At 41.5% G+C, this 17,637-nt stretch overlaps 1 protein-coding gene across 3 annotated transcripts in view; it reads left to right on the forward strand.

Moving 5' to 3' along the window:
* The window catches only part of GABRA1 (gamma-aminobutyric acid type A receptor subunit alpha1), an 834,827-nt gene that overhangs the window by 617,352 nt on the left and 199,838 nt on the right, over positions 1 to 17,637 (forward strand). For all 3 annotated transcript variants that reach the window (XM_069654274.1, XM_069654275.1, XM_069654276.1), the window contains exon 7: positions 14,474 to 14,617. In XM_069654274.1, the coding sequence (XP_069510375.1) occupies positions 14,474 to 14,617 (144 nt within the window). The remainder of the gene's footprint in view (positions 1 to 14,473; positions 14,618 to 17,637) is intronic.

Genomic DNA, 17,637 nt, shown 5'->3' on the forward strand with positions numbered 1-17,637 from the left:
TGAGTCCTGAAATACCCATCAGGATAGAAACAACCCTGCCCATGATCTTGGGTTATGTTTCTATGCCAACAGGAACCCTGAGATCACTGAACCTGGTGCTAACACAATAGTCACCTCAATGGACACTGGGCCCCCTCTCTCAAGAGTGGGCACCTCAAGGGACTTTTGGTTGTATGGGGAGCTACCATGAACACCCATTCCTTGTGCTCTATGATGGAGGATGAACCAGGGACACCACCCTCAAGCACTCCCTCCTTTCCTGCTCTTAGAGCTTCCACTCCTGTAACTGCTGTGACTATCTCTGGGACAGTGAGGCTATTACCCAAAAGACACCAAACTGGAATGTAGTTCATGACTGCAACACAGTGCAGGGAGGTTTCACTCCCCCAAATAAGCCCTACTGTTTATCATGGGACAATACTTCAAGCTAACAAGTTTACCTGCAGTTTTGTCCCTTGGGTGCACTGCTCTGCTTTCACTAGTCGCCCGATAGCTGTTACACTAGCAACAGTGCCACTGAAGTTGGGAGACTTTTCCCCATTTCCCGAGACATGGTCCAGAAATATCTGAGTCTTGGCAGTAACGAGGGCCCCCTGAAAGGACCTGGTACTGTTTCCATTCAGAGAAGGGAGCATTTGGCCACTCATTGGCCTAGTGGGACTTCATATAATAAGATGCCCACATTGACTGTTGTCTCCTCATCAAGGGGACAAACAATCACAATGAGCTGCTTGTGCTTCCCCTTGCAGGCTGGATTACCCTTCCTAGGTGTCGAATCACCATGCCATAACAAAACCTGGTTGTAGAGTTTGTGGGTGCCTCTGTTCTACAAGTGCTCACACTATGCTTTCCCGTGAGATGTGATGTACCGCAAGTCTGGGATCTGCCTTTGGGATTTTGGGGACCTTTCATGGATGAAGGGTCAGAACCTCTGTCCTTTCCCCCCTATGTGTATCATAATTAGTTGCCTCTGACTTCAGTGCATACATCTTAACCTTTTTGTGGACTTGAGTATTCATGAACCTGCCTGCAGCATTCTCAGGCTCCACAGTCTTGATGTCAGTCAAGTCCCCTAAGCGCTGACGTGTCTCCATCTCACAGCTTTCCAGGGTATTCTCACATGCATCCCAATTACCACTGCAAGAAGGGAATTGCATTGGTTACCGGTTGCATCCAGGATCCTTTTCAAGGTCATTACTGTAACACACAAATGTTTATTTGGATCAGCCCCATCATATCCTAAGGAAATTATAGTCTTTCAATCACACAGGAGAGATACTAGATCAAGTGACACTTTTTGGCTGATATGCCCAAAGGTCAAGAGAACAAGAGGGAGTGGTCGTTCCTTTCCTGTCCAAGCTGCAATGTCCTGCAATGGACTACCAGTGGACATACAAAGAGATAGTAATCCCCTTACGTTGCACAAACAATTGAAGACACTATTATTTAATTGAGATGGCCTCACCTGTGATTAGAATTCCAAACTAGAAATGTCTGTCTTTTTTGCTTGTGTCCTCAGTGTGCGCCCTGATGCCTGCAGGCCGCGGCGCGTAAGAAACAGATAAAAAAAATAAATTACATATGCCCTTAAATTTGTCGGTTCTATTACCTGTAGCCCATCCACCCTTTAGCTCATGTGTAAATGCCAGAAATGATTTACTTCCCACCCCAGATGGTTGGATTCCATTGTTGGGGATGTGGTGCCTAGGCTGTCTGTGGGTGCCAGCACCTTAGATACTTACTTCCACATTTGATGTTTTGTGGGTCTCCCATTGATTCAAAATCCCCTCATCACTGAGTAAGGTTTTGAGGTTTCTTGGTAGTGCTGTCTTCCTAACGTTACTGTCATGTGGGAGACCCAATCTGTGAGTTGGTGTACGCAACCAGTTTCCATGTTGTTCACTCTACTCCTTGTGAGCCACACTGTAGCAATTAAAAAATACCTTTGCAGTGAAACTAGCGTTAAATGCACACTTTTATTTTTGGCTGACTATGGTGCAGATACAGTCTGTTCCAAATACCAACCACTGCACACCAGTATGACATATTGATTTCTGCCCTGCAGCAGTACACAGATGAGTAAGGCTAAAACACACACTCAGCCCTCACACTTCCACAAACAAAGAGCCAACACAATCATAAAGGTAATGCTGACACAACTAAGAGATATACATCCTTCATCATTTATGGTAACATGGGCTGAGAGAAGGCTATACGTTCATGAGGAATGTGAATGTAGTAGCAGTTCAAACTGCGAAGTATAATAGTACAAAATAAAGGAATGTCCAATCAAGTTCCTCCAAAATATATATTTTAATTAAACACACCATGTACAATAACTAGCCTGAAAACACTAAAATCCACCCTTTTAGAAACGACAGAATATGCAAGACAGCAAGATGCAGCACACTAGGTAATGAGACGTGGAGACAAAAGAATAAAAGAAAACACAATATTTAAAGAATATGTTGCAAAAAAGGATTAATGTAGCCTACCCAGTCTCTAAGGCCCAAGGATGGACCAAGAGGGCAGTTAACTGTCAATATTACCTTACTTGGATTTTGGTGGTCTGGTAGATCAGAATCAGACTTCTTGGTGTTGTGCACACCATTTGAAGATCGAGAGAGAGCAAAAGGCAGCACCAGGGGGTCCTAGTGATTCAAATGTGGCAATTGGTTCTTGAAGCATGGCTCCTCCAAGTGAATCTAAGTTATTTGCCCGCGGCTGAAACTACCGCGGGCAACACGTTTGCATGAGAAATGTGCGAACTACCAAAAGTTTGCACCTTTCTCATGCGAACACATACATACTCATACCCACACACACAACACACCCATAACACCCCCCACCCACACCCTCAGCACACCCCCACCCACACCCCTAACATAAACAAACCCCACTTACCTTCATCTTCACACTGGGTTCCTGCAGCGCCAGTTCCCTTTCACTTCACCTCTGTGATCGAGAACCGGCACAACAGGGTCATTTTCTTTTCTTTTCTTTTTTTTTAAACGTAAGGCTGCAGGGGTGTTCCCCGCAACCCCCGCTCACTATACCATGAAGTGTAGTGCGCGGGGCGATGCGGAGGACACCCTCGCAGCCCCCGTTTTTTTTTTTTTTTTTACAATGCTACCACCAAAGGTTCAAATCTTTGGTTTTTGAACCTTTGGTGGTAGCATTTTTAGAACTTTTGGTCATTACAACCATTTGTTTTTGATAAAGTCGTCCTATACCCCTCCAAGCAGTTCAATGGCACAAATACTAGTATCCGAGGTGTCTTGGGACAAAATTAGTCCTTATTATCAGACTTCGAAACACAGGGGCAGTTGACACACACATTCCTGGTGTCCTTCAACATGATGTGGCTGAGCAGCAGTGTGGCTGCTAAAATTGCAGGCCTTGTTCCAGCAGTAGAGTTGCCCCCATGCTTTCTGTGGATGGTTAGGGAACAAAGCTTGCCTCTGCCATTAAACACCTGTCTTCATTTCACACCTGGAGGACTTTGGAAAGGAATGCTCTCCCAACAGGGTCCAACCAAATCTTCTTCACGGGTTGAAGTGCAAAAGATGATTCAACAAAGTGGTGGGAATCCCCTTTCTTTTAAAAACCATGAGGGGATTGGATTAAAGATAACCTGCTTTCAGGGCCCCTGCTCTTGAAACAAGTGGGCTTTACCATCTGACATCACACCCAAAGTGGTTTGTTCTACAGGCAGTGAAGGGGACAAGATGGAAAGATAGAGGCAGAGAGAAACAAGGTGGTGGACCTTCCTCCTTCTGTTAAGAGCTCCCTCTGTCTACACTAACGCTGGCTCCTTCCCTTCTCAATAGAATGAAAGGCCTTTAGATATGCAGGCCCCGAGCTTGAAGGTTGATGTCTCTCTAAGGATGGGTTGCCTGCCCTCACAAACGAACAAAGAGAGACAGTCCCTGAAGGCAGGTTCCAGACTGCCTGCGAGAATGCACACAATCCCTTCACAAGCTGTCACATGTGTGATATCACATTTATGTGGTTGTAATAAACATGAACATTCAATCCACCATACCACATCTCAGGTATGGCTTATATTTCAACATGTTTCTGCCATCAGCACATAATTACAGGGTTTTGGTACAAGGGTGTATGCTTTAAATGCAGTCCCTGTGCTGCAGAGACTCACCGTCACTGCAACTGACAAATGGGCACTTGTGACCTCTGAACCAGCTCTGTGCCACTGCTAGAGCAGGCACTACAGATCAGGATAATGATTCAGCAGGGCACAGGCATAACATATTCTCTTGGCATGGAGATTTGTGAAAGGGGAATCTGCCGATTTCCCTTTCAGAGATGGAAGTACGTCATCATTTTCATAATTGCTAAAAAATAAAAAAGCCAGAGCTTCGACATCCTAGCCAGATGGCAATTTCTCATGCCTGTGCAATGCTTTTTTTTTTTTTTTTGATTTGCAGAATTGCAGACATCTACCGTACCTGTGGATGACCTCTGTCACTTTACTACGTTTTCATGTTCTGTATTTCTCTATATTCCCCCATGCAATGCTGTTTCGTTCAAAAATTGAAATGCAGCCTTCCACTGTCACTTTACTTCGTTTTAATTTTCTGTCTCTATATACCCCCATCCAATGCTCTTTCGTTCAAGAATTGAAATGCAGCCTTCAGGCTTATCTGTAAAAGCTAAGCATGAAGCTCTTTCCCTCTGCCATGTACTCTGAACTCATGTTGTGATTGCAATGTCATGCGTTGCAAAACTCTAAATAAATGAGTACAACTCATTCAATACTTGCCCACTTGTATTTGGAATTTTAGGCAAGATGTTGATTTAAGATATTCTAGCCCTTGAATGTATCAGATTGGTTGAAGAGTTAAAGAGTTGCTTCAAAGCTCTAACCAAGTAGTCTCTAGAAAATTTGGTAAACGATATTAGAATAACGATAGTGTGTTTTCCCATTGAATTCCCTCCCTAAGTCAGAGATTCATAATTCTCTAACTGTGATAAATAAGTTCGTCCTTTTATATCCCTTTTTTGGATTTGCAAGATTAAACAATGGCTGCTTCTAATGTTGAAGTTTCGTCGATTGCACGTGTTTTTAATTATGTTCATGCTCTGGAACAAATAATATATTTCTTACAATTGATAATCGAACACTAGGCTGTGTGTTAGATATTCCATATTGTTGATTGTTAACTTGCTTAACACTGGGAAGCAATCTCTAAAAACAGAACCAGGATTCAAACTTGTGTTGTTCTGCTTTTTCTTGCTTACAAGACAAATGCATTGCCCCTGAGCTATCCTCCCAAGCTACTTAAGAAAAATGCTCTGTTAATATTGTATTTTAATGTTTTAGGTTTTGTTTTCAATGTTTGTTGCCTGCTCAGGTAAAACGATCTGGGGGGATATATTCACTTAAAAAACCTTAGTTAAGGTGCAGCTAAGTTGCACACTTTTAACACAACAAAACTCTTGAAATTCAGCGGATGTGGTAAGTCTTGACCAGTTTAGCTGAGCTTGCTCCCGTTGATGTCCCCCAAAGTTCTATGTTGCTCATAGTTCCATTTGGTATGTCATTGTGAAACCCTTCTCTTATAATATGTATGTGCTCATGGGCTTTACAACGCCCACTGTATATTTTAAAGCACTACTGGGCTGTGTCCACTGTACATGTTTTTTGACCCACTAGCCAGTTCTCTTGGGCACACTCGCCAGTGCTTTGAGCCCTGGCAAGTAAGCATGGATGAAGGCTGTGCCCACTGTATATTTGAAAACACTACCAAGCCACTAGCCATGGCCTTCGCCCATGGCCAGTGGCCACAGCCTATGGGACATGTCCACTGTGCATGTTCCCCCAATATATGTCTTTTGGACCCATTAGATGGGCACTGCTTTTGGCTGTGGTCAATGTACATGTCTTTCGGACCCACTAGCCAGGGCCAAAGGTGCTGCCAGTGAGCCAGTGAGCACAGCCTTCATTCTCACTGGCCAGAGCCATATTGCACCTCTTGACATGTCACCCCAATAGGTTTCCCCACACCTCAGTGTAGCTGTCAAATTCCACTTTAGTAGTATTCATCTAATTTCTTAACATTTGCTTTAAAAATAAATAAACTTTTCTCCCATACCCACGGTTATTTTAGCAGTGGACTACAAATAACCCTGAATATTTCCAAAATATTTGCGGCATATTATTATTGCTGCCATATCTGCAAATATGCAAAAATAACCCAGAATATGAAAAAAATAACCCAGAATATGCACAAATATTAGAGCTCTGAACTTGGTCAACAGAACCCCCATCCCCAAACTCCCCAATTTCCCATGGTGTCCTATTTGTCCCTCCCAACCTCTAGCCTGATGACATTTCATCCTTTTTCATCCTTCAAAAGGCATTTTTTCAAATGTTTGTTTTTAGATAACCGCGCATATAGCCCAGAATATTTGTGAATATCTCTTGCATAAAACAAGTTCAGTGGGCTAGTGGTCACAATGCCAAAGGCTTGGTCTTAAGCCTTGCCCCAGGCCCTGCAAGGACACACAAAATATCCTCTGAATGGGGACACAGTTATATTACATTTATGTTAGCAAGAACTACATATATACCTAAAAAATATGTTTGTCGTATGTCTTGAAAAAGAGCAAGAACATGTTTTAATCTGATAGGTTCCTGTGATATCCTTTGTGATGTTATCTGTAATGCCATCTTTGATTCATGGATTGCCCAAACTGGGGGCTCAGAGTTAAGTTGTCATGGCCCCCAACACTTGCAGAGTTTCAATAGTTTTGTTATGTTAAATGACTGTCACTTGAACATCACTACAACAAGACGTTTTCAATGAATTGCAATGTTTTCTATGCTATATCTTGTGACATCTGTAGTATTAAAGTAATTTTTTCATATCACCACGAATGTGTTATTCCATATTACCAGTATGTTTCTAAGCAATTCTCCACTTGGTTTTCCCTTCTTATTAGTGAGTGTCCCAGTGGCCATGTCATTGCCCACGTTGTGATAATTAGGGACCCTGATGAGAATGCACACTAAATCTGATTTGTTTTTAGAAGTATTTCTAATGTATTGCGCTTTGTTTACCTATCAGATCATATAATGAATTTGGCAGAGGAGCTGCAATCTTTGCATAGAGGGGTAGTATCCTCCATTGCACACATGCCCAAAGTGAAACAAAACCTAGTTCAAACCTAATGGCTGCTAAAGGAACAGCCTTAGGAATGCCAAGGATCACTCTCCAAATCCTGTCTGCTATTTTATTCAATGTATTTCCTATTGCACTAGGACACAATTCTAAACCATATATTAATTTAGGTACGATTTTTCCCTCAGAAAACATCAGTGCTGGTTTGAGCGAAAACCTACCAAATTTTTGGGCTATTTTTTGGATCTGAGATTCCAGGGCCTTTGCTTTGTACAATAGGTTAACCAGGAGAGTTTTATTTCCACCTTTAGCACCCATATGAAAGCCCAGGTATGTAAGACTGGTGGAGGTACTCACAGGAGCTCCTTCAATATACCACCAGGGATGTAGGCTCTTGTGTGCTCTTTTAGTAAATGAGGCAATTTTTGTTTTATTTGGGTTAATAATCAGCACATTTTCTTTGGCATATATAACAGAGATGTCTAGACTTCGCTGCTGGCCTACTCTTGTGCAATCAAATAATAAAAAATCATCTGCATACGCCAGCCATATGATTTTAGTTTGGCCCACTCTTAGCGCTAATAACCCTTCATTCCTCAAGCAAATAGCTACATCAGACAGATATTGGTTAAAAATCCAGGGCGCGAGGCACAGCCCTGTCTAACCCCTCGGTAGCATTGGATTCTTTCAGACATATCCCCTTGCTGACTAAGTCGCACCTGGATTCCACTGTTCCTGTACACTCCCTCAATAAGATTCAGGAGGCCCAAAGACAGACCCCAACTCGCCAATGTGGTCAATAGTTTATTGCGATTAACACATCTAAGTTAGACATCTAAGGGTATGCCCATTGATATTAGTTGAATGGCCTCTGCAAAAACCTGTCTGGAATGCACTGCGCAGATGGTATTGCCTTCCCCATTCTACTAGATGTGTGAATAGAAATGCCCAGGAGATTTTACAGTCAGCATCTATCAGGGAAATAGGCCTATAGTTATTTTGGGTCTAACCTGCTCCCACACTTATACATTGGTATAACATGTTCTGTACTCCATGTTAATGTTTTTCTTCTGTTTTAAGAATGTCCCTAAACTCGTAGAGCAGGAGGTTAGCCCAGAGATTAGGATCAGACTTAAGAGCATTATTTGTAAGGCCATTAGGACCGGCCGCATGTGACCTTTTATTTTATGAATGAGACCCACTACAATATCAATATCAAGTGGAGACTACCATCTAACACATTCAGGTTTATTCCAATAAGTTTCCTCCTCCTACACATCTATACTTATTTCATGCCCAAATCTATTTTTGAAAAAATCCAGCTAATCTTGCTCCGAGATGGAGTTCAATTGTGAGACCGCATGGCCAGGGCCCTGACCATTAACCAGGGTCCACAAAGAACTAACTTGGGCCCTGATTAAGGTCCCCAACATAGATTCAGCATCCTGTTGTAACAGCTGGTTGTTTATTGCATTGCAGAAATTTCTGTATTTTTTGTTTAACTAGCCAAATATTCATTTTTGGGAGGGCTCATCGAGCTCAGCTCTTCTAATACTTTTGACATCTCTCCTCAAAGTGGCTTTTGCCAGGGCTACTTCTTGATTGAAGCAATGAGTCAGTTGGGTACTAGGACCGCTTTTCTTTGATGTGAAACCCACATCGAGTATCGCAGACCCAACCAGATTCTGGATTTTGTGGTTATTGAAGTTACTCAACTTCCATTTCAGGGAAGTTTTATTTAAAGATACCCTGACATTGTGGTTTAATGCTTCAATATTTTGTATCATCTATCTCAATGCGTTACCCGACGTTGTTGCTACCATCTTAATTTGAGGTCTATATTCCCTAGTAATTACAACCATGTCAAAAGACGCAGTCAATATTGAATGATCACTCCAATCATTTGGTGTGACCATGAAAGATGTACATTTATTCCTCAGGTAATTATCTAGGAAGATATAATCAAGCATCAATGAGCTCCTCCCTCGTTGCCACGTATGCCAGGAAGTTACCTCAGTAGTTACATTCTGAGTCCCCACCAGTGGCACATACCAAATTGTACTAATGTTTCTTTTAAGTGACATTCCTCTTTGGTTCATATCCTCATCACAGATTTCCCATCCTTTCTCAAATCTGTATTAAGGTTGCTTACAGTACAAATCCAACCTTGTTCATGAGTCAACATCCATTCATTTCTCACACTACACACCTTTGCAACAAAAACCTCTGCAGGAGATATTCCATTATTCCAAAAGATATTTACCACCAACAACCTAATAGTTCCGTCCCTAGAACTAAGATCTACTCCTAGAGACCCAAAGAGAAAACCCTTTTTGATTAAACTACTGAGGCCTAACTTATTTTTTATAGCAACAATGAGGCCCCAGAGGGTCTCCGACCGATATTGATTTCTAACATATTGGTCATATATCCTATAACCATCCAATGTTGGTGAGGATGTTAACCACTTCTCCTGTAAACAAATAATGCTAGCCTCTCTTAGATTAACCGGGCAACTAGGGTTGCCAAATAGATGCTTTTGGTCTCTGGTATTCCATGGCTTCAGACATATTTTGATATTATTTTTACTCCCAAAGTCAGATTGAGTCTTTTTATGGGATCAGTTTCTTCCACAGGGTTGAAATTATTGTGGCCCAGTCAATCTCTTAATCCAGTCCCTTCCCAAACTTGGAGCTATCTTCAATCTTCCCCTTATCCATTTGGTTTCCCCTACTTGCCTCCTTATGTGTCTGTTCTCTTTGTAGGTCAAGATAATCCCTCTGCATCGTTAACCTTTTTTCAATTTTGAAACCCATGTTCCATGATGTCTCTTGTTGGGTAAGGATGAGTTCTTTGACCAGAGGGGAATCAAAAGTCATAAATCTTAAATCTAAGTGATTTCGATCCGACAAGGCCACTCTTCCAATGTCTTTAGATTTCACTAGTGCCAATGATGGAATTTCGGAAAATATAGTCAAAATGTTTGACCTATTTAGGCAAATAATTTCACCGGGGCCCAATAGACTTCTTATTCTTACCAAATTAGTCACGACCCCTGACCCATTCTTGCTCATCTTCGGGATGTTAATACCTTTCAATTTGGTTCCTCCCAACCATTCTTCTCTTCCCTGTTTCTCAATATCAGTGTCCGCACCACCTACCTTATTAGAGGGTCTGTGTAGCCTATTTAAAAGAGCTTGTATACCATAAGCAATTCCAGGGTAGAGGCTTACAGGGGGTAAAGTATGCAGCCTGGTTTTGCCTTGGCCATGGATCTTTTTGGGCATTTCTTTCACCACTTCAGAGAAAAGCGGTTGTCGAGCTAAGGTAGTAGCCCCCTCTATCGGGCCCCAAATGGATTAAGGGACAGCTGTATTCTGAAATCCCCAGTTAGATAACAGAACAGCTATTTTACTTATGTCCCCAGAGATCACAGAGGGAACTCGTTTATCTGCACCACATAAGGTTGCCAACACAGTTGGTCCCATATGGTTAAAGCATAAGTTTTATTTAATTGCGGCTTCTCTATCCATCACATCAAGGTTCTTAGATTTTCCTGACCCACATACCCAGCCCAATTTAAATTGGGGATTTCCAACTATCCCCTCTTCTTGTAGGGTGGATTGGATCTTCTGGAGTGGGCATCCTGGGACAATCATCTTTAATACCCCACCCCCACCAAGGGCCTGAAAATATCCACAGTGTTATCAGTGTTAATCATATCTGTTTGCACTGTCAAATCCACATACAAAGGTTTCATGACTATGGACCCCTCCCCTTTGGAGGTTTCCCCAGATGGTATTTGTTTGATTCTAAATAGCGTAGTATGGGCAGTGTTTACAGATGGAACACGCTGCCTTTTAGCCATTGTCCTACACCTAGTTTGTCTCCCTTTTATATGAGGGATGGGATTGGTGCACAAAGGCACATCACCATTAGCTCCTTGCACCCTTGCTGTCTCTGCAGGTGGGGGTTCAACAGCAGTATCACTTACCGTTTAATCACAGCTTGCGTTATCATGTGTTAATACATAGCCAATTGTTGGAAGCGGCCTAAGATTTACCACCTTCACATTAGGTAAAGCATGTTTATTCATAGCTACCAGTATTTCAGTATCAACAACATCAGAAATCTTGATTATCTCTCAACAGTTCACAACCATAATAGGATTTACTTGGTTGCCTACCCCCACCTCGCTGGCCATATATGGGGGTCTGTTCAAAAACCTGGATCTCAGTGCAGAGCCAATATAATCTAATTTACCATTGACTTCACGAATCAAAACTGAACCAATAAAATCAGCTTTAGTATTAATCTCAACTATCGCCATCTGCGTTGATTGTAGTCCTGGCCATATATTGTCATAAAGCTCTACAAATGAGTTCAGTACCGCATTTAGTGCAGACACAGTCAGATGAGATAATTGTATCCTTTCATCCACTTTTTGCAGCATATGATGCATTTTTGACGGATCACAAGTTGCCCTTGAATCTCCCAGAGTATCATTTCATACCATCCCCTCATCCTTCGAATTATTTTCCTTATCATTTTCCATTTCTTCCAAAATATTCGTGAGGGCAGTAGGTGTATAATGAGCATATGCATCACATGTCTGCTGCATCAAACCACCCTCAGTCTTATCATTGTCCAACACTTTATCAGCACATTCTATAATGCTGATATCCCTAATATCATTCTGCCCCCCAAAATAAATTGTGTGTAGTCATGACAGAATGGTCCAGCATAGCATTTCCTCTGATTACTTGTGGGACTTTGAGCTCTGTACTGGTTGTTGCCGACTTTACTATGTAATGGTCCATGAATCTTTATTCTGATATTGGTCTCAAGACCGTAGGTCCTCTTGGTGTTATAGGCATGTGTTTAGATAGGGTCGGAATGTCATTGGTTGGTACTAGGTTCTGTGGAGCGTGAACCATAACTTTACAAAGTAGTGCTAGGTTAAATTGGTCATCTAATTTAAGAGTTAATTTGGGGCACTTGTTGATTTTGATTGCCTAGTTCCCCCTGCCCCCTGTTCAGTGGATTAGGAGGAGTGGTAATTGTAGGAGATAATTTACATAGTGTGGTCAATACAGCTGGCTGGATACTCTGTTTTATAGCAGCCTTTACCAACCCCAGCTCTTCAGAATTCAACACCTCCTGGGTAGGAGTATTTCCTGGTTGAGCATTCATAGTCATTTGGCTTCATAATCCAGATCTCATAACTGTTATTGCGTCACAGGTATTCAATAGAGAGTATTTAGTATAGAATATTGATATTACTGTGGGTATTAGTGATATCCCACAATGGGTTGCGAGTTTAGCTCACCACAACTCAGATCAAAGGAATCGCCACCTACTGGTTATCCTGCAGTTTCTGAGTCATCAAAAGATAGAAAATAACTATACTAAGGTCTTTGTAGGTTTAATTAGGGGACACAAATCAGATCAAAGGATACGCCACCTGGAGGCTATCCCACAGTCTCTGAGTTGTCAGATAGTAAGGAGTAAGTAGGTGGGAGTCACAATGATATCCAGGGTAGTAGAATATCAGAAAGCAAGTGGCAATCAGGGAGGCACTGGGAGGGTACCAAACAATAAGTACCTTACATATGATTCGTGGTTATACTGAGGTCCAGCGGAGATCAATAATCGCGTGTACCTCAATCACCCAGTAGCACACTGCGCAGATCGCAAATCTGGGGGTGTATGTATCCCTCCTACAGATCGGGGTGTGCATAGTAGAGAGAGAAAAAGGGGAAGAAAAAAAAAAGATATAAAAATAGAAAGACTTGTTTTTTCTTGTTCCACTTGCAGCGTGCTCAGGTTCCAATAAAGCAAATCCAAGCAGCAGATGGTAACGTATTAGTGAGAAAAAGTCCCTGCTGGCTCAATACCTCGGCAGCTACTAGTCCTCTCGGTATTCAACGGGATCAAAGAGGATATCCCCCCCCCCCCGCAGTCTCCCGATTGCTCTATTCAGACAACTAATGTGTTTTCAGCTTACCCCTGTGACTTTATACGCCAGTCCTCCGTTATCACAGCAAAGGGCACAGGCTGTTGCTCATTGGATGTGACGGCTCCACCACTCCTGTCCCCGAGTGACCACGAAGGACCACTTATCCACCACTTCTCACCGTGGTCGCTCTGCACTGTAATGGTGATTTTGTACAGTTACTGGCAAACTCTGGATGCAGACTCCTCTGTAGCAAAAACAGTAGACAGACTCCAATCTCTAGACCACGAAGGACCATTTATCCACCACTTCTTACCGTGCGAGCTCCGCGCTGTAATGGTGATTTTATACAGTCACTGGCAAACTCTGCATGCAGGCTCCTCCTCTGTAGCAAAGACAGTAGACAGACTCCAGTCTCCAGACCACGAAGGACCAATTATTCACCACTTCTCACCACATTTATATTCCTGTGACACACTTCAAAAACTAAATAAAACTTAGCTAAGGTTTTGAAATTTCACAGGAAAATAGAAAAACAAATGGAAATAAATAATATCTCTAGCTCACTGCAAACTGTAAAACTTCTGAATTGCTACAGTTTTACAATCCACAAATCAACCCTGAAGGCAAACATTCCCTTCACCCCCTCATAATATCAGGCATATTTAGAGTCCCTGTTCTTTTTAGCATACCGGCAAGAACGCATCTTGTAGGCAAAACAAATTGCAACGTTTTATTTCTGAGAAGCCTCAAATTCAATATTGCAACATGGGGGATATTTAAATGGCCCCTTACTGACGACCATATTTTAAAAAACATACTGGATGGATTTCCATCAACCCAACAAACCAATACTTTGTGTCACTCCTGAAACGAATGTCCATTGGTTTAGGCTGTGTTCCTGTTCAATCTCTGCACATGTTCCCTACGAGAAAAAATCAAACCAAAAAGTAAAAAACACCCCTATTTATAATGATTTATAACTTTTAACAAATGTGCACCTAGTTTTACATTTTCTTGGCTCCCGGGCCCAGACCCATCTTTTGAAAAGGTTTTACAGTTATGTTAAAGGACCCAAATGTTTTTAGCAACAGAAGTTTCAGGAAGTGAGTAGATCATAGGTTTCACGTTAACTATAGGGTTCAGTCCCCTACAGAAAACACTGTGGCATCACTGTTCTGTTCAACTTTCTGAAATCTTTTAGAATGGAGGTGCTGTTGATGGTGAACATCCCTATAGAGAATTAGCAACTCCAGTGAGCCTCAACAGAAAAGTATACATGAACTTCTAAATGCAACCTTGACAAAATGTTCTCTTTTAATGCATTGTACTAAAAAAGTAATGTGCCTGCTTTGTTATTGTTCTAAATTAGATGCATACACCCGGGCTGAGGTAATTTATGAATGGACAAGAGATCCTGCACAGTCGGTGGTGGTGGCAGAGGATGGCTCACGCCTGAACCAATATGACCTCATGGGGCAGACAGTCGCATCCGGGATCGTCCAATCCAGTACAGGTCTGTAAAAAGCGATATGTGTTTTCTGAAGGCAAGTGTTATGATATGATGAATCAAGGACGGACAATGTGGTTTTTATGTTCAGTCAATGTGTGAATTAATAGAAGCTTGTGATCGTGTTTTGTATTGTGCATATAGTTTATACATGTTTACACAACTTGATTAAGCATCACAATACAATCAGTTCAAATGTAAAATTAATTTTTAAAATCCGGTTTAAAAATCCCTAAATTACTCACAGTTCATCATAAGCAATACAATCAGCTAAGAAAGAAAAAAAATATAATAATAGACCAGTCAGAAGAGAAAAAAACACAAGATAATTACATCGGAGAAAGTCCAGAATAGACAGGTCCAATGTACATTAACTTAAGCCTATAAACGCTGTAATTAAGAGGGAACTAAGAGGGATTACAAAGTATATACATTCCCTGACAAAGAAGAATGAATAATAAATAAGCAATGCATCAGTGCTATAGTCATGGGAGTTTGGTCATGTTGCTCAGAGAGTTTCACTAGAGATGGCATCCTTAGAATAGAGCAACCTCCTGAACACATTCACTGGCACTTTGGGTAATACAATTGCTCAGGGCATGTTCAACTGTTCCGCTGCCCACACGTCTTTGTATAGCCCAGACAACCCCTTTACAGGCGTGATGTTTCTAATGGGACCCCACCTCCCTAATGATCCTAACAAGTTGAACCCGAGTCTCATGAAAATCTTTCCAAAGAGAGGGTTTGGAAAAACATGTTCACATAACGAGGAAGGGAGTTGCAGGGTTTATGTAGCGTGCTGTTTTCAGAATGCAACTTGATTCGTGATTACACCAATCAAATAGTTTAACTTTGTTTTCAAGTACACCACGATCGGTAGGTAACATATATCGATCTATGTACCTAACAACGACAAATAGCCTGATAAGGGCAGGTAAGGTAATCTCTTCCAGAATGTTCCTTCGATAGTGCAAAGTTTATACCAATCTAAAACCTTCAGTTGTAGTCCATAAAGTATAGTTGGCAATACTTTTCTACTATAACGTATGTTGTTAATGGAATTAATGAGTATTTACAATATTTGAAATAAATCTTCTGCATCAGCGTGAACAGTGTGGCCAATTTAATTCCAATTCCGGAACCAATACTGGACCGTGATTCTTTCTGCAATAGAATAACTAAGATTGCTATTATTCCTGACTAATTTCAATTGAACTCCTCCTGTGGACCAGTGGGGTTTTTGTTTGATCTTAGTATTTGACGTTATAAAAACAGTGTACTTAAAAGTTTTAGATGCTAATTGTTTTCTGTAAAGTACCGGTTTAGACAGTTTAAAGTTTGTGATAGACCAAATTCAGCTTTATCTAGGAGAATAATGTCATCTGCAAAAAGAGATGTAAGGGACAAAAAAATGTCATTTTGTTAGTTGCAAGGCAGTTTGCTTAAAACAAGAACTTTGTTGCCACGTTTGCGTTACCCATGGACCCAAAGAGAGCAGAACATAAACATAAACCCGACGCTTGCACGGAGTGCAGCGCAGAAGTGGTGAGAAAGTGTCAGTATATCAGTTGCAGGGCAGTTTGCTTGAAGCAAATTACATGTTTTCATGTTCCTGTTGCATGTGGACCCGAGCAGAGCAGCACAACTACATAAACCCAGAGCCTGCATGCAGCGTGGCATGGACATGGTGAGAAAGTGTACATTTGTCCGTTCAGTGGTTCAGTGGCAGGGTGGAGTCCTTCTTGTTTGTGGTGAGTCGTACACCTTACCCCACTGTCTACTCTCAATTTTCTATAAATGCCAGCACCTACTTCACCTGGATACAATCTTTGGAGTTGTAAAGTTATTTATGTTGCATTTGGGCCTCTCATCTGACTCCACAATGATCTTGTCTGATAACACAGGGCAAATGGTAATCTTGAGTAAATTGCCTTTGGGGAAAATAACCAGTCATTTTCCAGTCAGGCCTATGAATGACATTCAAATGCCGACTGCTGACAAGGACAGTTTTTTTACTTTCATCCTCTATTTCTGGAACGTATTTGTTGAAGGCTGGCATTAAGCCTCCTGTTACTGTGCAGGACTGATCTTTGGAGAGCGTTGAAAATTATTTTGCTCACGTATATCAGAGTTTAGAAAACAAAGCATTGACATTAATTCCTGGTGTTAAACTTGACTCTATCTCAGTAATTCTCTGCTGGTTGACACCTCATTTGCCTGCTCTAATTCATCAGCAAATATCAATGCAAAAAAGAAGAGATCCAAAGAAGGATGGACGATCAGACCTATGCTGGAGATCTCTCCCTATCATCATGGCAAAACACTTCCCACTTCAATCCTCTAGACTCTGATTTATTTGAGCTTCCCTCCAATATATCCATCTTCATTAGCCTGTCATCACTGGTGAGGTTAAACGACTCCATGAACAAAGAACTAAAGGCAAATTCCTGACTACTAGCAATGATTTGTAAGACACTTGAGGAAAATAAAAGGGAGGCATTAAAGAAATCAGGTGGAGATATACACTTGACCTCAATGTTCCTACTGGTGGTTCATCCTTCAAACCTATCAATTAGTGCCCCCTCCTCGATCCAACTCTTTTGCACGTGGTCTTTGTCGCCAACTTCTTCTATTGTAAGAGAAATGTTCTTCTTGTGAATCTCAAAGTGAACATCACTAAAACTCAAACTTGTTGATGTATTAACACCCACAGGAGATATATTCCCTGTGCCCTTGCACCAAAAAGACTAGGGAAAAAGTCTAAAAAAAAGCAATTTCTACCCGTGTACATAATAGGAGACACTCAAGGAAGTTTCTGAAAGCTCTACATTTGGAGAATTTGGATATTATAATTCTTCCGGGAGATCCTGTCTCCCCTTCTTCATCTGTATCTTTGGTTAATACCTTGAAAAAGTCAAAAATCTAAGCAGTCCAAGACCTCTAAAGGGGGTCCAGCTCTGACTCCTGATGTTGGCTCAATGAGTATTTTTCCCTATTTACAGGCCGATTCATGGAATAATTAGCGC

This window comes from Ambystoma mexicanum, chromosome 3q (genome assembly GCF_040938575.1).
Source record: "Ambystoma mexicanum isolate Mex_15411 chromosome 3q, UKY_AmexF1_1, whole genome shotgun sequence".
NCBI lineage: Eukaryota > Metazoa > Chordata > Amphibia > Caudata > Ambystomatidae > Ambystoma > Ambystoma mexicanum.